The sequence below is a fragment of the Peromyscus leucopus genome, chromosome 11, assembly GCF_004664715.2.
Source record: "Peromyscus leucopus breed LL Stock chromosome 11, UCI_PerLeu_2.1, whole genome shotgun sequence".
NCBI lineage: Eukaryota > Metazoa > Chordata > Mammalia > Rodentia > Cricetidae > Peromyscus > Peromyscus leucopus.
In genome coordinates this window covers 19,926,057-19,946,392 of record NC_051072.1, presented here as the reverse complement: position 1 = coordinate 19,946,392, position 20,336 = coordinate 19,926,057, and the positions used below count along the sequence as shown (strand labels likewise).

General features: G+C 42.8%; 1 protein-coding gene across 4 annotated transcripts in view; it reads left to right on the top strand.

Annotated features, from left to right (window-relative positions):
* The window catches only part of Drosha (drosha ribonuclease III), a 119,315-nt gene that overhangs the window by 77,976 nt on the left and 21,003 nt on the right, over window positions 1-20,336 (top strand). For all 4 annotated transcript variants that reach the window (XM_028884400.2, XM_028884398.2, XM_028884399.2 and 1 more), the window contains 6 exons: window positions 4,836-4,895; window positions 6,385-6,484; window positions 10,293-10,395; window positions 12,267-12,337; window positions 17,262-17,306; window positions 19,095-19,252. In XM_028884400.2, coding sequence (XP_028740233.1) covers window positions 4,836-4,895; window positions 6,385-6,484; window positions 10,293-10,395; window positions 12,267-12,337; window positions 17,262-17,306; window positions 19,095-19,252 — 537 coding nt within the window. The remainder of the gene's footprint in view (window positions 1-4,835; window positions 4,896-6,384; window positions 6,485-10,292; window positions 10,396-12,266; window positions 12,338-17,261; window positions 17,307-19,094; window positions 19,253-20,336) is intronic.

Here is a 20,336-nt window from a genome sequence, read left to right as displayed (position 1 = left end):
CCATCCCATCACCGGAGTAGGTCAGTTCCTGCCGTCTCTCGTCCATTGCCAGCAGTCTTTTCTGGCGGTATCTTTGTGGATCTCCGTGGGCCTCCCTAGCTCTCTGCTTCCTCCCCTTCTCATGTGGTCTTCATTTACCATGGTCTCCTATTCGTTGTTCTCCCTCTCTTTTCTTGATCCAGCTAGGATCTCCCACTCTCTTTCCCTCGACCGTCGCTCTTCATTGTTCCCACTCATGACCAGGCTGTTCATGTAGATCTCATCCATTTCTCCATGTCTTTTTTGGGGTCCGTGTTTGTTTCTTAGTTGCTGTTGTAAATGGGATGCAGTCACCTCTGCTTCTCGGGAGCCTTTGCTTATCTTTACAGCACGCTTCCCAGGAGTCTGCACATCGGTGGCTGGGTCTCAAGCAAGGGGCTCTGTAGAGATGTCTCTAATACTGATCAAGGGGGGAAGAAGGGAGACACCCAAGCCGGAACTTCGGTCCACCAGGTTCTTGACAAAGCTTTCCTTGGAGTGCCCTGAACCGTCCGCACCCCCCTGCAGTACCCTTACGAGTGGCCAGCCACTTTCTGCCTTTTTCCTGGAGCTGTTGTTGCATTAGACATCTTACTACCTCCAACGCCTCGGGTTGACATCTTAGCTGTTGTCTGCTACAAAGCTTCCACCAGCCTCCTGGCAGTCCCAGCCCACATGACCTGGCCCTGGACTGTGTTGACACGCATGACTTCTTCATGTGGAGAGCCGCGGGCTTTCTGAGTTGGGAGGCATTCCTGCTTCCTTCCTCACACGCCAGTTGTCATTTTACACTTGCTTCTGGAATGCCCAGCTGGCCTTGTGAGATCCTGCTGGTGTATTTTCCACAACGCGTGTCCTTTTCTTTTGCGTATTAGGATCATGCGGCAGTGCTAATTTTCTTTATTAGACAGTGAGGGGTTTGAAGGTCTGTGATCCTGCTCTTTTCTCTCCTTTTCATTTTGTAACCAGTTCCTTTCACAGAGAAGACACTTCAGTGAATAAGCATTCACACAAAGAATTACTGTTGACAGTAATTACTGTTGATGTGTGTGGTATATGTGGATCGGTGTGTTTACATGTGTGTGCAGATGCGCATTCCCGTGTGTGTGTGTGTGTGTGTGTGTGTGTGTGTGTGTGTGTGTGTGTGTGTGTGTGTAGGCCAAAGGTCAGTGACTTCTTCATTACTCTCCGCCCAACATTGTTCACATGATGCATGCAAGTCCAGTGGGCCTGAGATCTGATGAGGCTGTGGCCTCTCTTCTCCTTCCCTCAAGTCCAGCTACATACAGTGAGAGACGTCGCTGCGTCGGGTAGGAGTTCCCCTGACCTTCAAGAACCCTATAGATCGGCCCTACCAGTCACTGCTTGAGACATGAAATATACAAGTGAGAAAAGTTGTGTGTTCACCCTGGGATTTGGTCCATGCCAAGATGGCTTTGCATGGAATAAATGGTACCTTAGACTGTTCACTGGTATAGAGAGATTGATTATGTCTTTTATAAGGTGCATTGAAGTCCTTAGATGGAATTTGAGGTGTAAATGTGACAGTTAATTTCATAATAGCTCTGTAATTCAGTTCTCAAAATCAGACGGCGTTTACTGCTCAGCAGACATCCCACCCTGGGTCTTGCTTTGTTGGTAGAGATGATTAAGCTGTGAACAGTGGGAGGGACAGAATATTTGCCGTTGCTATCAGCTCTGGTGGCTTACTCTGTTTTTAGTTACTGTTCTACCATGGTGTCAAAACACCGTGACCAAGGCAGCTTAGGAAAGAAAGCATTTGACTTGAGGCTCATGGTTCTAGAAGGTGAATCTGGGGCCGTTCTGGCGGGAGCGTGGCAGCCAGGGTGGTGCTAGAGTAGTAGCTGAGAGCTTGCATCATTTCCGCAGGTAGGAAGCAGAGTGGCCTCACTGAAGATGGTGTGGGCTACCCTCAGTGACACATGTTCTCTGACAAGGCCACACCTCCTCATACTGTCCAGATAGTCCCCCAGCTGGGGACCAGTTGTTCAGATCTATGAGTCTACGGGGCCGTTCTCATTCAAACTACCACACTCTGTCCACTTTCTAGAGAAACTGTTGGGTTAGGAACTGACCAGCATAATAGTCACCAGGATGGAATGCTGGAACCATTTTTGGTTTATGGTTTATTGTCAAAGTTGAGTCATAATGTGGAAATAGAAAACCAAAGCCAGATATGGACAATTTTTTTTTTTAATGAATGGTAAACTCAGTATTGAACAACCCTTTTTAGAATTGTTGATCTTGGATTTTAACCAGTCCAATTTCTGGTAATTGAAATATTAGACATAGTCATTGTCTCTATTAAAGTTCATAAAAGAAATTAAGGTAAAATTTATGTCAGTAGGATGTCATTTAAAGTCACATATGACTTAGCAGTTCCCGTTCTTTGACTAGGTGTCTTATTATTCTCTAATAAAGCTCCAGTTCAGATATAGTTTGTCCTTTTACCCCTTCCCCCAAACTCCTAACAGGGCTCCGTGTTTTCACAGTAAATAGTTTTCACTGTGTAATACTTTGAATTGTTAGGGGGAAAAGAATCTCTGTCAAAGAAAATGGAATTTTATTTTCATGGCTCATAAAACAGAATAGTGTAATTTCTTTTTCTTTTAAAAACCTTTCCATTCCTTTTTTAATTTGAGTGTGTGTGGGAAGAGAGAGACATATGCAGGGGCAGATAGAAACAGACAAGGTGTTGTTTTCCGGCTCAGGATGGCCTTGAACTTCATGGCATTCTGCCTGTCTCTGCTTCCTGAGTGCTGGGATTACAGGGGTGAGGCTTTATACCTGGCAATTCAGTTTCTTAGAACAACAGCTGACTATTTTAAAACACACACACACACACACACACACACACACACACACACACACACACACACACACACACACGAGGATTTCAGGGTTGTTTCATCCTACCTTTAATGTCTTTATTCCTTGATGTTTTCTCTAAGAGAAATGGCAGGCACTTTTGGAAGTCAGTAGTTTTTGTTGTTTGTGTTTTTTTCAGACAGAGTCTTGTTACGTAGCCCATGCTGCCCTAAACTAAGTGTCCAGATTGGCCTGGAACTCAGAGCCCTTCTGTCTCAGCCTCCTGAGTGCTGGTATTACAGACTTGCACCACCATGCTTGGCTCAATTAAAAAATACACCCTTCCTAGTCACTCTTGGCTAATAGAGTAGTAAAAAACAACAGCAACCCAACCCAAAGTGGTCTGTAAGATATATAAAACTGTAAGAATCAGAAATAGGGCCGACTGCTTTTTATGTGTATGTACATGCAATATAAGTATATGTGTATACTTGAAGCAATCAGCGATTCAAGAGGTCCTCAGCCCCGGCTCATTCTTTATCCCCCACTATTGGCTGCTGACTCCTAAAGGAGTTTTCTTTTGGAGGGATGCTACTGAGGATTGAACCGAGGGCCTTGCGTGCAAGGCAGGTGCTCTGCCACCGAGCTACGACCGCAACTGAATAGCCTTTTCCCGCAAATATGAGCCATCAATTGAGATCAGGTTTCAGGGTGACTTCTTTATAGATGTTGCCTCATCGTATCAATAAAGTATGACCTATCTACAGGGGAGGGGAATATTTACATTGATGAGGGGCTTCTCAGGCAGGATTTCCTCGAGCTTTTCCTGAACCTTGAAGGAGAAAGTGGCTTTTCAGTGTATCTGAAAAGTGTAGAGGGGCAAAGAGTAGAAAGTTCTTGGGAGGGAGAAAGCCTGGCTGAAAGAGGGGCAGTAACTGGTTTGGAACAGGCGGCCAGCACACAGGGGAGAGAGGGTAGCAGCAGTTAATGAGGTGGTGGATAGGTTAGGCCTGTCTTCAAGGACTAGATACTAAGTTGAGTTTGGAGGTGAGGTGGTGAGATGCTGTCTCGGGGACTCTTCTGGAACATGTTCCTCTTTCTTTGGCTCACCTGGTAGCAGAGTGAAGACACTCACCATAGTCAGTGTGAGAGCGCCCAGCTTTTTGGGAAGCTTTGAAGTCTTGTGTCCAGGGGAAGCTTGGGGCCTGAAAGTTGGAGCCATGTAGTGTAATGGGTTGAAACCCATTCTCCACTTCTCTCTTGGTGACGGTTCTGTTGCTGTCAAGAGACACCACGACTGAGACAACTCTCAGAAAAGAAAGCATTTAATTGGGGGCTTCCTTACAGTTTCAGAGGTCTAGTTCATTATCATCATGGTGGGGAGCATAGGGGCATGCGGGCAGGTGCTGGAACAATAGCTGAGAACTACATCCTGGTCTGTCGGCAGAGAGACTGTGCCTGGCATTGGCTTTTGAATCCTCAGAGCCCACCCCCAGACACACACTTCCTTCAACAAGGCAGCGCCTCCTGATCCTTCTAATCCTTTCAGCCTACGTGGGCCATTCTCATTCAGACCACCATACCTCCCTACTAGGTGGGGCCTGGATGCCTTCAGGATAAGATAGGATAGCCATTGCTCTGGAGTATGAGAGATCCAGCTATAAGGGGTTGGATTACTCAGTGAACTAACTCTACTGTTTCCTTTTTGAAGAGACAGGGGAAGTAAATGTGCTCTTTTTTCTTTTTTAAATAAAAGCTTTTTAAAATTACATGTATCGTGTGGTGCACACCCACGTGCCCCTGTCATGGCGCATGTATGGAGATCAGTGGACAGTTTGTGGCAGTCATTCTGTCCATCTGTCATGTAGGCCCCAGGATTCACACTTCGGTGATCAGGCGTCCTGACAACGTCTTTCTTTACCTGTTGCGCCATTTCGCTGGCTGCCCGAAATGTGCTATTTAAATGCTCTTTTGCATTTTCATTGTAGGATTAATCACAATGAAAGGCTGGAGTTCCTGGGAGATGCAGTTGTTGAGTTTCTGACCAGGTAAGGAGGTCTCCCCCATGCAGCCCCCCAGTAATTATATTTGATAGGTTGCATGCTTATTATGTTACCTCCTTTGTAATTAGCCAAGCAAGGCATTGGACAACTGTGTCTTTTCTCTTCTGAAAGGCTTCAAAGCCACATGTCTGTGGCTCTTGCTCTGACAACTGCTCTTGCTGCTGCTGTAATGAGTGAGATTACAAGATGAAAGGCCGGTGTCTCTGGCCTGTCAAGCATGTGTTAAAGTTGCTTACAGCCACAGGATTTCAGCTGGTCCTAGACTAGTGCTCCCGAGCTTATATTCCATTTGAAAGGGAAGGGATGATATTTTAAAATGTCATTTCATCTTCCAGGATTTGCCTTTGATCCTGTTCTGTCTTTCTAATCTTGAGGGAAGTAAAGCTTACAAGTAATTTTAATGACTAGGTGTGTGTGAGTGCGAGTGTGTGTGTGTGTGTGTGTGTGTGTGTGTCTGTGTCTGTGTCTGTGTCTGTGTCCATGTCTGTGTCTGTCTGTCTGTGTCTGTGTGGCTGTGTGTCCTGTCCAAAAGTGTTCCAACGTTCTTCTAAGATCTTTGATTGGAGGTAGGGATTGGAAGTGCATTTGTCTTTCCATGGTCACAGTCTCTCCCTTAGGGAGATGACACAAGCCTCCCTTGGAACCGTCTTGAACTATTTTATTCTCTTTAGGTCAGTGTTTTCCAAAGAAAGACACAAAGACAAGGGGCCATTTCCTAACACTCCTAGACTAATGAACTTAGCTGTCCCTGGTGGACAGCAGCTCTGATGAAGTGGGGTGCCACAGAACAGAGCAGAGCACTGTGATCCGGATGGATTCTGTGTGACCCTCTACCTTGTCACACTGCCCACGAGTTCCCTTCACTCATCATTGCATAGGACCCGTCACTGTCACTGCTCTGGGATTTGGGGCACTATATCACAACACTGCTACTCAGGGCTTCCCAGAGTTGTCTTCAGGGGCCACCCATAATCCTACCCAGTGTAAAGCGTTGGTTAATGTCCTAAGTTTGGACTTTCAGATGTGTGCTTCTGTTAGTCACAAACAGTGTGACAGATTGTATCGTTAACAGATTTCAGAGAAATCTTTTTTTGTTTTGTTTTGTTTTGTTTTTGCTTTTTGAGCCATGGTCTTACTGGCTATCCCTGACTGGCCTAGAATTCGCCATATATACCAGGCTGGCTTTGAACTTGTGGTGATTCTCTTGTGTGCGTCTCTGGCATGCTAGTAGTACAGATGTGTGTCCTATGTCTGCCTCCAGAGAAGTCTTTTAACAGAAGTATATATGGACCTGTGAGTGTGTTGCTCTTTGGACTTGAGTGCGTTCGTACATCATTTCCCCTTGTGGTTGTTCAGTGCAGCTGGTGTCTGCTGCAGACGGTGTCACCTCTGTCTCTATGTTGCAGGGCCGCAGACAGTGTTGTGATGCATGTTGATATGCTCTGTTGTGTTCTCTCCTCCCCGCCCTCCACAGTGTCCACCTGTACTACTTGTTTCCTAGTCTGGAAGAAGGAGGCTTGGCAACCTACCGGACTGCCATCGTTCAGAACCAGCATCTGGCCATGCTTGCAAAGGTAGGGGGAACCCCCGAAGCTTTTGTGTGGAGTCAGACATCCTCTTCCCGAGTCCATGCAGTTCTGCAGCTGAATGAGTCATTCTTGAGAGTATACTGGGGGAATCGTGGTTTTTGGACCATACTATGGTGGAGGTTTGTTTGTTTTGGTCTGTTGCCTTGGTGGTTTTCACCAGCAGCTAATGAACTCCACAGTGAGGTAACTTGGAAACAGAGGAGGAAGAAATTGACAGATGTAGGAGAACAGGCTAAACATTTGGGGGAAAGTAACATGAGAGCTTTGCAAAAGAGATGAACTAGTGTATGTATTTGTGTACCGTTCCTGTATTACGTTTGTTATTAATTTGTGTTAGCAGGCGGAATTATAGCTCTGAACAGAATACTTCAGGCAGTTCACATCTTACGGGATACTTGTTAGGCCTTTGGGAATCTCCACATCCTAAAGCCCAGTAGTAATATTTAGGATTTAGGCTGTGTGCTGGCCTCACTGACCTAGCTCAGTGGCTACCAGGACCTCTACTTAATTCAGACTCATGCTAGGACTTTATTGCCCTGTCTGGTCTGGTGTTTCTCTTTCCATGTGATGTTTCACAGAGGCACATAACAGATAGGAACATGGACACTTGGGCTAGCCCCTTGGGGTTCTGTCCATCTCTTTTCTTACATACTGGGTGGCAATAGATGAATAGTTCTCTCTGCCAAACCTCAAACCTCTCTCATTTCTAAGGTGGGGACCACATTAGCTCCCACCATACATGCTGGTTATGAGAATTAAATGAGGTTATGAGTTTTCATGAGTCTATTTAAAGTGGGTTTCATGATCCTTGTTCATAGAAATCACACAGACGTGTCAATAAATTTGTGGCAGCTAGTTACTTTTAGTGTTGTTCATCATCGTTCTTATGATAAATTCTCACATTTTATAGCCTTTGTGTTTATGAAACAGCAGAAAGAATGGAGGTTCTTAAGTCCCTAGACGGCAGCATCTATGGGAAAAGCTTTCCTTTGCTTTGCCTTAAGTAGTTTCTTCCCCTACCCTTTCATTTTGATATAAAAGTTGGAAAAGATAGTTTTGTGACTGGCTTGTTGATGTGATCTTGTCGGGATGCTAATATTAAAAAAGTAGCAAACTTTATTCTCTGGTTTTTGTGTTGGCAAGAAAGCATTATTTTACTTTGTGTAGCTCCATCATCGTAGTTTACGGTGGGAGGCTGCAAGCTGCCGTTGGTGGCATTTGAGAATGCAAATGAGAAGAACGCCTAATGAAAAGCCATAAGCAACCAGGTAAACAACCACTATTTCAGCATCTTCCAGTGAGTGATATCCAAGTGCTGTATAAAACTGCTTTGGTGGTTAGTTGGTTTGTCAGCTGCTTCCTGGCAGTTTATATCCGTGTGACTGGAAGTATGGCATCCATCCTTGTTTTCTTTTCAGTTTGGGGCATAGTGACATTGCCCAACTGTCCTTCAGAAACTTACAGGGATGACAGTGGGGAGGATATTTACCGGGTGTAGGAAATTGCCATAGCCCGAAAGCCAGTCATTATTAACACATTTGGATCCCATACAGGGTTCCTATCCGTCCATGAGAGATGACCGGCTGGCCAGTGTCTCCCACGGGGGATTTCTATATGGTCTTTTATTTCACCCAACCCACCTTAGTGCAGTTCTCTCACTAGGATTCCAGGTACTGGAAATATGGTGTCTATAGCCAAGCCTGGCTCCTTTGCTTTGATCTCTGAAGTTACTTATTTCTTATGCTAATGTATAATTAAATATAAATCTTTGTAGAAGCAGACATGTTAAATGAATATTTTCTTACAAAGTTCCTCAGACTGAAATTAGATGACTGGTCCCCCATCACCTAGCTTCCCTGTAGCAATTTGTCTCCAGCAGAAGGCCACGTGGCCCCACCTTTTCCTAAAGCAGTGGCCCTGAAACTCTCGGGCAATAAGGAGCCAGAGAACTACCCACAGGGCTGTGAATCGGGCGCTTGGATTCCAGCACTCACTCTCCTTTAAGAGTTCTGCCAACACCTACATAGACCAATAAGGGTAAGAGGGTGGGGAGTCTGAGGAGCTGAAATTCTCAGCACTCCAGAATAATTGTTCATAACATAAATATGCAGTTTGCAGTCTGCTCTCAAGCAGGACTCCAGACATAGCAAGCAATTGTATTTTCCCAGTGAGGCTGTGAAACAGATGAAGTTTACATTTTCTAGTATAAACTCTGGCACTTTGGGATCAAGGCTTTTTTTGTGTGTGTTGTTTTTTAAAGGAACTTTCTGCTGTTATATTTGTGGTAGTTGAAACTCATTTGACTATATTTTATACTAGATTCTTAGCAGTGTTTCCAATATAAATGTATATGGATGCTTGACATAGAGAGTGAGACATATAATCTGAATGTCTTTAATCCAAAAACTGGTGAGATTCCAACTGTGTTAGGTTGTTCAGTAGCTTGTATCTTATTCCATATTATGTTTCATACTTTTGTTTAGTAAGTATTTTTAAATTTAATTTTATGGAAATGGAAACAGATTTATTACATGTTTATGTAATATTTCTGCCTTAGGGATTCTCTTGCTGTGATGAGACACCATGACCATAGTAATTCTTATAAAGGAAAACATTTAATTGGGGTTGGCTTACAATTTCGGAGGTTTAGCCCATCTTTGTCATGGTGGGAAGCATGGTGGCTTACAGACAGACGTGGTGCTGGAGAAGGAGCTGAGAGTTCTACATCTGGTTCTGCAGGAAGAAAAAGCCACACTAGGCATGGCTTGAGCATCTGAGACCACAAGCTTCCTCTAACAAGGCCACACCTACTTCGACAAGGTCACATCTCCTAATAGTGCCACTCCCTATGGACCTATGGGGGCCATTTTTATTCAAATCACCACAATTTGCATCTTTTTCTTTTTATGAAAAATAGTACTTCAGTCTCAGGAATTTTTAAGGAAGTTTTCATTCATTTGGGTCTAGCTTAAAAAGGTCTTACATTGTGTATTAGGATATGGAATGAGTAGATGTGGAAAACCATGTAAAGGAGCTAGACTTGGTGATAGAAACCAGAGTCTGAATTGGAAGGTGAAGAGAACTAAGCCAGCCTAGCCAAACAGTGAGACTCAGTCTCTAAAAACGTTAAACACTCCTCTAAGAAGAGAAATCACATAAGGCCATAAAATGTCACCAAATGTAAAGGAAGTAGACACTAGTAGATTAATAAGTGCTATTCCTAGTACTGGGCCACACATTTTCTAAGGCCCCATCCAAAAAATAAAATACTATTAAGTACAGATGATATTCTCAAAACCCCTAAGATTAATCTGGTGGTTACATGGCAAGTCTCAGTGAGCCCAAGAGAGATGGGCGTGGGAGCCTCTGGAAGGAGACATACATGCAAAACACAGAGCTCTTTGAAGCCTCACCCAGTTAAATATTTGGAGCTGAAAGTATTTTTGAAATCCTCACCTGTTCTGTGTGGTACAGACATATCTGTGTCATGTATTTCTGGAATCTAGAGAGGCAAGACTCTTGGTTAGACCTTTGGTTAGGTTTACATCTTCTATGTGAACCCAGACGTCCATGTTCTTGTAGCAGAATCTTTTTTAGTGTAGTCTCATACTTGGTTTGCACTTGGATTTGAAAAGTCAGATCTCAGTGGTTTCTGACCCCAACTCTGACTGTTGGAATCCTTCAGCTGGTCGGGACTGAACTGCGAGCAGCGCATTTACCGTTGCTCCTTTCCCCATGAGACACAGTTATTTTGGCAAAACTGTCTGACTTTTTATCATTTTGGATTTTGCAGAAACTTGAACTGGATCGATTTATGCTGTATGCCCATGGGCCTGACCTGTGTAGAGAATCGGACCTCCGGCATGCAATGGCCAATTGTTTTGAAGCATTGATAGGTAATTTCTGTTGAAAATCTCCTCCTTGCATGTGTTGAGCTTGTTGGAGAGTGCATGAAATTCAGTGGAGAAGCTTACAGTAGAGTGACTTGTTCCTAACACACGTGAACACCCACCGCACTGTGCTGTAGCTATTTTAGTGTCTCCACGAATCAATCATGCTTTCTAGTTACTGCATGCTTCGTCTCTGATGTCATGCTTAGTGTTTCCGGAATTGAAGTGAATTAATATGGACAGGGCTTGCTTTCTAGCTTCGACATATGTACACATGCAAGGAGACAGGAACTAAATTGCTAGTAACATCCCAGTGTGGTTTTTGAACATATTTTAAATTATTTACAAAATTTTCTGATTTCAGTATCTTGAAAACAAAACCTTTTTAATTCTTAGGTCTTGAATCTGTGTAACTGTTGTTTGTTTTTGCAAAGCAAGACTGATACAGGCACTTCTTACCCAGGATTTATAACTACAGCATATAGTTATCTGTTGGTACAAGAAAATTAATGGAGAATTAATTAGCTGGTAATTGAAATATCTTTACAATAAAATATTATAGTTGATGGACAGTTTCTTAATTTTCAAGTAAACAATTAAGTACATTTTATTTCTCAAAATCCTTTGTGTTTCTTTTTGCCTTCTTCCTTTGAAAGTGAACACAGAAGTTTCTATTACAGTTGCTATTGGTGATAGTGGAAAGAGAATGTTGGTAGTTATCCACTCTATCCCAGCAGTGCCTGTTTTTTATAAATAGGTCCATTTCCAGGGAGTTTACCACGTGGAATTATTGGGCCTTTTACACTTACCATCTACAGTGTGGCGGTTTGGCATCGGGGTTGAGCAGACATGATTCGGTTCCTTATTCCATCAGTTGTCCAATATGTGTCTTTGGCAGACAATTCAATCTCTGATCTTCATTTTCCCTGTCAGAGATGGAGACAGTGTCACTTCCTCAAGGAGTTCTTGAAGGAATCATTCCAGGCCTGCCAGCCCCCGGTCCAGAGTTGAGTTCCACATAGCTGAGCCTTCCCAGCAGTCAGCGAAGAGCCTGAACCCCACGAACCTTCTGACACTTTCCTGAGCGAGGAACATGGAGTAGTTAGCCTGGTGCCTGCTAGGCCCTAGACCACAGCTGCTGTGCTCTCCATTTTGCTACAGCTGTTGGTCCAGTTAGTAATACTGATCAAGAACGTCTTAGCACTTTAACACTGTACGTGGAAATGTGGCCACTCTGAAGACAGATAGAAAATTTTGGTTGTAAGAAAATACGACTTTTCTATTCCAGGTATATTTTACTACCAAGGTAAAATGTTAGTATAGCACTAACAACTTATGATTAATGCTAAGTGCATTTACAGTGCTTAATTATTTCAAATTAAAAGTGTAGCGTATCCTGGTTTTTATTTTCAGAAGCCTTCATTGGTCTAGACTCTGGCTTTATCTATTTTTTTTTCCCTTAGAGTCGTGCATATGTTTGTTTTAAAGCATGCACTATGTAAACAGAAACTGAATTGAAGTGTTTTTTAATATATATATATATGTGTATATATATCCCCTTTATATATATAATATATATACACACACACACACTTTCTGTATAGTTAAGTATTGTCTCCTTATTAGGGTATATGCCACATCTTCATGAGAATTCATATTGCCTCTTTTGCTTAAAAATTTTAGTGAGTTAACTGTATTTCAGTCTGAATTTGGCACAGAAGCATAGCTCAGAGCAGGGAAGTGTTCCCTTTCAAACGATCTCTCCTTATTCCTGGGCTGGTTTTGGCTTACCTGTTGACTTTTTTTTTTTAAGAGCTGTGTAATTTTCTCTGATATTAACGCGGCCTTCCTTTTGGCATCTGCTTCCTTCCATCTAGGAGCTGTTTACTTGGAGGGCAGCCTGGAGGAAGCCAGACAGTTGTTTGGACGCTTACTCTTCAATGACCCGGTACTTATGCTCAATCATCTTCTTCTCTCAGCTGTCTATCGGAGCAGAAACTTGGTTCTTTAAAAAGACAGTAGGAGAAACTAAAGGCCAGCCCTCGTAGGCCGCAGATGGCAAGTACGTTAGTATCAGCCTGTTCAACGCTTGCAGATGTGAGCTCGGTGGTGTTTTCCCCAGGGATTTCTCTTTCACCTGATCTCTTTTCTTTGTGGTCGCTTCTAGATTACATATGCATTACACATACAGTAGGGGTGGTCGTGTTGTGTCATTTCTCTAAGTTAATTATGACTTTACACTTTTTAACAAACGGGTACCGGCCTCGTGCAGGCTTAGTTAAAGATATTAATCTGTTCATGGTTTGTTTTTGCTTTGTTGGATTTTTTTTTCTACTAAGTTATGTAGACTAGGAAAATGAATATTTTTTTTAGACAGGAGTTTCTGATGGGTCTATGAATAAATAAATCATCAAGGAAAACTTTTTAAAGCAAATTGTAGTGTTTGTTTTTTAATTCTAAAATAGTTTCTGTTACTAATTTTTTAAGCTATTAATATTGTCAGGGATACCCTTTTACTCTTGCATGGGCTAGAGCATCCTAAATGCTTACTGTACCAAAACAAGTCAATTTAACGTTAGGAGAGAAAGGCAGCTCGATATTCCGAATTGAAATGTCATCATAATTGAAATCGCTCTTGTGGAGGATGGAGAACATAGGATGCCAGTGTTGTAAGTCCTCCTGAGACCTCTTCTTACATGCCTGTCAGGTGTCATGACTGCATTACTTGGTGTAGTTAAAAATGTGACCTCACTGTTGTGTCCAAGATTCTTAAGTCTATTTTCCTAGATATGTGATGACTTCTCTATTTGTGTATTTGCTTGTATTAGAAGAATTATCTGCAGATGGTCCATAGTCCCCCATTTTGTCCTACATGCACAAACAACTGTGTGTCTTGATTTGTGTCTGTAGCCGATGGCATATATTTTAGGACTTTTTCCTCAAATTTTAAAATATCATAGTTCTGGCCTTTATCTTTGGTTGGCAGTTTCGGCAACCTTTCCCCCGCCTTCCTCCTCCAGTGTTTCCCTTACCTCTGCTTATCCCTGCTCCGCTGTCCTGGCTTAACCTGCTCCTGCTCCTGCGCTCCTTCCCGGCGTGTTTGCGCCTTGTGTTCTTAATTGGATCCGCTTGCGTTTGGACGTTTTCCCCCTTTAAACTGCTCTGTCCCGTTTGTCTACTTAGTAAGCTTATCTTGTATTTCCAGTGCCTAGTGCAATGCTGACCTGCCCAACATTTAATATTTGCTAAAAGGGTGAAATGAAGACGTGTGTAAATGGAAAAGCAGAGCCCAAACATTATCTTACAAATGGAATGGCTGAGGTTCAGAATTCATTTTGGTGTCTCTTGTAAAACTGAGCAAGGCCCAGTAATACACAACTTTCTGCTTCAGAATTTTCACGTGAAGAAGCTTGGGCCTTTTATCTTGAGTGGCGTTTCCACATTGGCTTGAATCTGCTAGTTATTAAATGAGTGAAACATTGACAAACCAGTGTGTGTGTGTGTGTGTGTGTGTGTGTGTGTGTGTGTGTGTGTGTGTGTGTGTGTAATGTTATGAAAATGTAGTCAGACGAACTAACGCAGGTTGATGAACTCTGTGACTCAAGAGTGTCCATACAGCAAGGAGGGAGGCGTCCTTTAAGGCCAGGGCTGGTGCTGAATACTGAGGTTTTTGGTTGGCTGCCGGGCATGAGACCAAATCAAGAGAAAGGTTTAGTTTGAAATGCGGTGCTCTGGTGAGGTTTAGCAACTGAGTGTGTCCCCAATAGTTATTCAGGGGACCGGGCACCGTGGAGCAGGGTTCCTCCTGCTGCTGGCCGAGAAGGAAGCCCTGCTTTCCGACAGCGTCCCCTTGCAGCCCTCTCAACAGCAGGACTAGCTGGCTTCTCTCCCTCAACTGATTTTCACTTTCTGCAACAGTGTTTACTCGTATAGCCCTGCAGCCTCACCCAGTGAGTTTTCCTGCGTGGAAAACTTGGGTTTCATTGCCCCGCTGGCCCTCTTCGAACAGTGGAGAGGTGTTATGTAACCTTCCCTACCTTCGTCTGTCTTTTCTCTTTGTGTACCTGCCCTCAGCATCTCTGACCCAGGCCTTTCTCCTGCCCTCTAGAAATTGGAACTGTGTCTCTTTGAATTGCTTCTGAGCGGCCTGGTGTGGGGTCTTCCACAGACTTGCCATTTTAACATGTTTAGTATTGGCCCCATCACCTTTAGTCTCTATCTTTAAATCAGAAACCTTAGAGTCTTTCCTGTCCCGAAGCTTTTTTCTCCGGGTATCCGTTGTTTTAAATTTTCATCACTGTTGGTTGAGTCAAGTGAGTCGTGGATTGCGTCTCTTGAAACTGGCCTGCATTCTTCTTAAGGCCTCGCGTCTCTCCCTTGTTTAGCTGTCTGCTGTCCCTCACTGCGTCAGTCTTTGGTTATGCCAAGAGTCGTTGTGTGAGTGAGTGGCGGGCCTTTCTAGTTTAAGATACTTGATTGCTAGTCTATACAACAGAGCATAGAAGGTCTGGGTAGGTTTTGTTGTTGTTTGGACAGGACCTCACTGTGTAGCCCTGGGAGCTCACTCTATAGGCCAGATGGCCTCGAACTCAGAGAGATCCACTTACCTCTCTCTTCTGAGTGCTGGGATTAAAGATGGGCACGGAGACCTGATGTTGTCCTCACCTGTTCGACCTGTTTTAGTCTCCTTTTCGCCCACACTTTATGCCATTCCTTAGACATTTCCCCTTTGTGCTTGTATATGGCTGGCTTTCGGTTCTCACCCTCTGCTGTTGGCTAGATTTTTCATAGTCTTCCAGTCTTCTTTGAAGAGTTTCCTAACAGCCCCAGGCAGAGTGCTGTGGCCTTCCCTCTGGTGCCCACTCCCCCCATCCTGGTGTAGGAGCTGCCATCCTTCAAGGAGCCTGTCTCAAGCGCAGCCATTTCTTTTCATAGGAGATTTAATCTGAGGAAGTGGCAGCTGTGGCGCAGTTGAGAATGATTTTTCTCTATTAAGGGACCTACTGCAGGTACCTAAGCTCTGTTTATTTACCTTCGTTCTTCCTCATTAGGCCCCTTTGAGGACAGAGTTGTATCCTATTTATCTTAGTAACCTAATACATAATAGGTTTTTAATATCAATATGCTGTGGTAATGACCCAGTCAATCTTGAGTCTTTTCTAGAAGCATGTCATAGTCCTGGAGCTAATTAACGGTGTTGCTGGGACCCTGGTCTAGATCTTTCTAGTGTATTTCCTCTGACACTGCACTAGGATAAGTATAAGGAGATGGATGTGAATGAAATGCCTGGTTGTAAGGTGGCATGGATTTACACCAAAATGGATGGCCATGACCATCCAAGGAGAAATCATACCTTTTTTAAAAAGAGAAAACCATGAAGCAGCAAGGAAATGAATTCGAGTGTCTATGTGACTCTTGGGTTCTGGAGAGCTTGGGCACGGTGGGAGGAGAGGGCTGCTTTATGAATGCTGCTGATCCATTGTTACTGATGTTGCTGTTTTCTTTGACCCGGCGCCGGGCTCCGCGCCTTCACTGCGTTACTCACTGAGATAGCAGGGAACACTTTGACACAGGGACTCGGATTCTCTTTGGCTTACACTTGAGGCTTATACCTCTAGGTTTGGAGAGAATAAATAAATTCCAGTGTGGGATCAGAATGAAACCTAGGCGCCCCACCAGACTGCAGCTCTTCCTAACACCACACTCCCTAGCTTAATGCGAAACGTGAAGAGTTACTGCCTGAGTGCACGTGAGGTCAATGCCATAAGGCATCCGAAATTGTGACTTAGATGACAGGTCATTGTAGCGGAATAAAATAATCCAAACTGAAGCAGGAATGAGGATCTGTAAAAATGACGACATACTCCACAGGAGACAGGGGCCGATTTGGAAGCATTCATTTTGTTGTGGGAGGAGAGAGAACCAGACATTGAGAGGACACCAGGAAGTGTGAGGAGGGATGGCATTCAGTATAATTCACTCTGGGGAATAGAAGGGAGAGGTGGTTGATTTGGCTAACAGTAGTCCTTTCATGTGCCTTTAGAAACGAGTTTAAACCCTGTCTTTACACATTGTCTGAGAACCTCTGTGTGTTGTTCAGAAACATGGGACTCTCATTTCGCTTTATGACCTTATGTGTCACAAAGGATCTTAATTTTCCTATACCCGGCCAAAAAACAAACTTTGGAAAAATATTTCTCGTCAGGTTATTTTTCTCACTTTTTAAAAAAAGTCTAACGTCAAGGCCTGAGAGTAGATCTAGGTTGAGGCTCCCTGGACCTGGAGGAAAACACTTTAATCCCAAGGAAATTGGAATTTATAACTGCTCCTGGATTTAACTCAGCCAATGAGATAATTTAACCGGATGTTTCATAAAGTTTATTTGTTATCATATTTCAAGCAAACATTTGTGTGAGCTGTGTTAAAGCATGGTCTCATAGTTGTGGGGACTTAGGAACTAGACTTGGGGTGTTTCTGCGTCCTCTGAAACGAGCTCACGACCATGAAGTGAAATGAAAGAGATGTGAGGTGAGTTTCACCCAAGCTGTAGCAGGTACCCAGGGCTGGGGCATGTGGATGGAAAGTGTGAATACAAGAGTGGTTTGATCCAGCGTAGTAGGTTCAGCAAATGTGGAAGTTAGTTTTAAAAGGCTCTCTTCCTCCCCAGCTTAATAGGCTAATGAGAGTCACTACAGGCAGTTTGAGTGGTGAATACACTTTTAAAAAATTAGTTTGCTAGCACTATTGAATTTGCAGTAAGTGGAGTCAGCATCTGAAATAGTTCAGTATTTCAAATAATGACATTTTATTTAGTACTCTAGAGTGTGGTAAATGATTCCCTTGAGCACTAAAGGCATCATTTCATTTTCTAGGATCTTCGAGAAGTCTGGCTCCATTATCCTCTCCACCCACTCCAAGTGAGTATGGCCTTCTTGTCTGCAGTGAGCCTTAGAACTCCATGGCTTTCCCTTACTTTTGTCCTGTGCACGCCCCCCACTCCCCCCACAGCCACATACACACCTGTATCCTTTGATTCTCTTCCCTGGAATTAAGACTTTATGTTGGGTGCCAGTATAGGAAATTTTGGAAATAAATAGTAACTGTACCCAGGTGTTGTGTGTGCTCATGTGATCTGGAAGTCACGGGAGTCATGTTCCTCACAAGACAGAAAGGGATAGCCCTGTCCCAACAGATGCAAATGTACTAGGTTAACTCTTACATACCCTCGCGCCTGCTAGTGTAGGGAAAATGATGTTAGAGGTGATCTTAGGCATAGTTAAAGTAGAACACGTACTCAATTAATATTACTAAGTTATAACCTAATTTGGGCCTTAGGAATTGATTCAGGTTGCATACAATTTACTGCACACTGATTTAGAAATTTAAAGGATCTGAAACAAGGTGCATGCTTTTCCTCGGTTCACTTTCAAAGTTTCTGTTCTTTGTTTTTCTTGCTGCTTTAGTTTAGCGTATGTGTATTTGTATTTCATGTAGTCACACATCTTATATGTGAATATGTATTTAACAAATAATAATTACTACTAATCAGATGTTCATGGGAAGTTTTATAATAGTAGATAGCAACTTAGAGTGCTTTAAGAATATTCTATTAAAAAATAAGGTTGCCCAATGTTGTTGAAAATGTTATTTATACTTCTTATATTTTCTCCTTTCCAGTTGTTAAAGGCTCGTTGTTACATAGAGTAACACCTGTCTAGTGGAATAATCATATCTACTGGAATCTGAATTCAGTTTTAATGATGCTCATTTGCCCAAACAGTTTGGCCTCTAGTTAGATGCACAGTAGTCGATTTACTCTAAAATCAGACTCTTAAAGGGCAGTTCCCAGACAGCAGCATTCCATCACCTAGAAACTTGTCAGAAGGGCAAATTCCTAGCACCCACTCTAGATGTGGAAAACCCTGGAGTCTTTCTACTCTAGGGGCAGGGTCCAGCCATCTGCCTTTACCAAGTCTTGCAGGGGCTTCATGAGGGTAGAGAACTGTTGCTTCTTGACCTTTTGGCTAGATCGAGTGGAGTTTAAGAGCCACTGCTCCCTGGCACATACTTCCTCTACGCACGCACGCACACAGGCACACACACACACAGACATACAGGTACGCGCACACACACAGACAGCGCACACACACAGACAGACACAGGTACACACACAGACACACACACACACACAGACACACACACAGACACAGGTACACACACACAGACAAACACACACACACACACACGCACACACACAGGTACACACACACACACACAGGTACACAGGTACACACACAGACACACACACAGACACAGGTACACACACACAGACAAACACACACACACACACACACACACACACACACACACACACACACACACAGAGACACACACATACAGCAGCTGTTCTTCAGCTTGCATCTTCCTTAGAGAGTTAGTCTAATACCAGGGATTTTGAACTATCTGTGTACAGAACTTGGCCTTGAAATTTGAATGAAGATTGGAAAATATTATTTGAGCCTTCTTTAAATATTAGGTTTGTTTGCTATTCTAAGAATGAGGAAGAGGCTTTTACTTTTTATTTGGCATTTCAGAAATTTCTGCCCACGGGAGATGGAATTTTACAGAACAGTGTCCTGCAGTTGATAATTACTCTTGTAACAAAACCTACATGTGATTTTTAGTTTATTTCTATTTCCCTATAGCTACAAGAGCCAAATACGGATCGACAACTTATTGAAACTTCTCCAGTTCTACAGAAACTTACAGAGTTTGAAGAAGCAATTGGAGTCATTTTTACTCATGTTCGACTTCTGGCAAGGGCATTCACGTTGAGAACTGTGGGATTTAACCACCTGACCCTGTGAGTTCAGAGTACCCATGTAGCCCTACTTGACCATTTAGAGGAGGGAGTTCCAAACCTTCCTGCCCTTCAGAGGAGAGTCATGTGGCTAGACATACAGCAGCTAGACAGTGATGTGGACCGGGGGTTGTTCTCTCTTCCCATTCCTTCGGGTCTGTTCACAAGCATCTTGCTGTCTTCATAAGTTTATGAGATCTGAGGGAATTAAAACCTTTCCCCATACAGAAACATGTATTAAATATTATCAGATTTGTAGACCATGTGGTTTATTTGTCAATTGCCATAAAACCTTAGAAACAACCATAGATTAAGAAAAATAAATGTGACTGCTCTCTAGTAAAAGCTGCAAACAGGCTGTTACTGGATATGGCTTTCCAACTTCTACTTTAGATAATTGATTTGTTGAGACTATTGAAATTAAAAATAAGAACAACTTTGCTAGAGATTAAAATCCTGAGTTCAGTCCTCAAAACAGGAAAAAAAAAAGTAAGTAGCAAAATTATAGGTGTGAGTATGTATACAGCGTTATATAATACAATATTTTTTTTTTCCTTCTCTTGAGTGGAAAATTCCCAACTCTCTTTAAACTATAAAATTAAAGACTCTAATAGCTTTTATAAACATTTGTAAATTAAATTCCAGATTTGAATAAACAACTTACATATTTAGTAACTTTAGAAAAAAAATAGAGGCTCTTTTCTTTCTTATGAGAGTTTTTTCCATATTTTGCTGTATTTTTCAGTTGATAGGACTAATCTTAATTTAGTAGTCATTTAATCCCTAAAGTAGTCACTGTCGAGCTGGGCAGATTAGTGAAGGAGTTAAAGTGTGTACTGCTCTTTCAGAGGACCTGAGTTTGGGTCCTGTACCCATGCCAGGTGCTTACAATGATTGGCAGCTCCAGCTCCAGGTGATCTGACACCTTCTTCTGACACAAACGCATAAATACCACACATACGCAATTAAAATAAAAATATTTTTTTAAAAATTCATTTTCCTAAATGTTCCTCAGTTGAGTGTGTCAGGGTATTATATTTAGTTTTATGCTTTAAAACAAAATGAACCAATTTTAATTTTTAAGTTG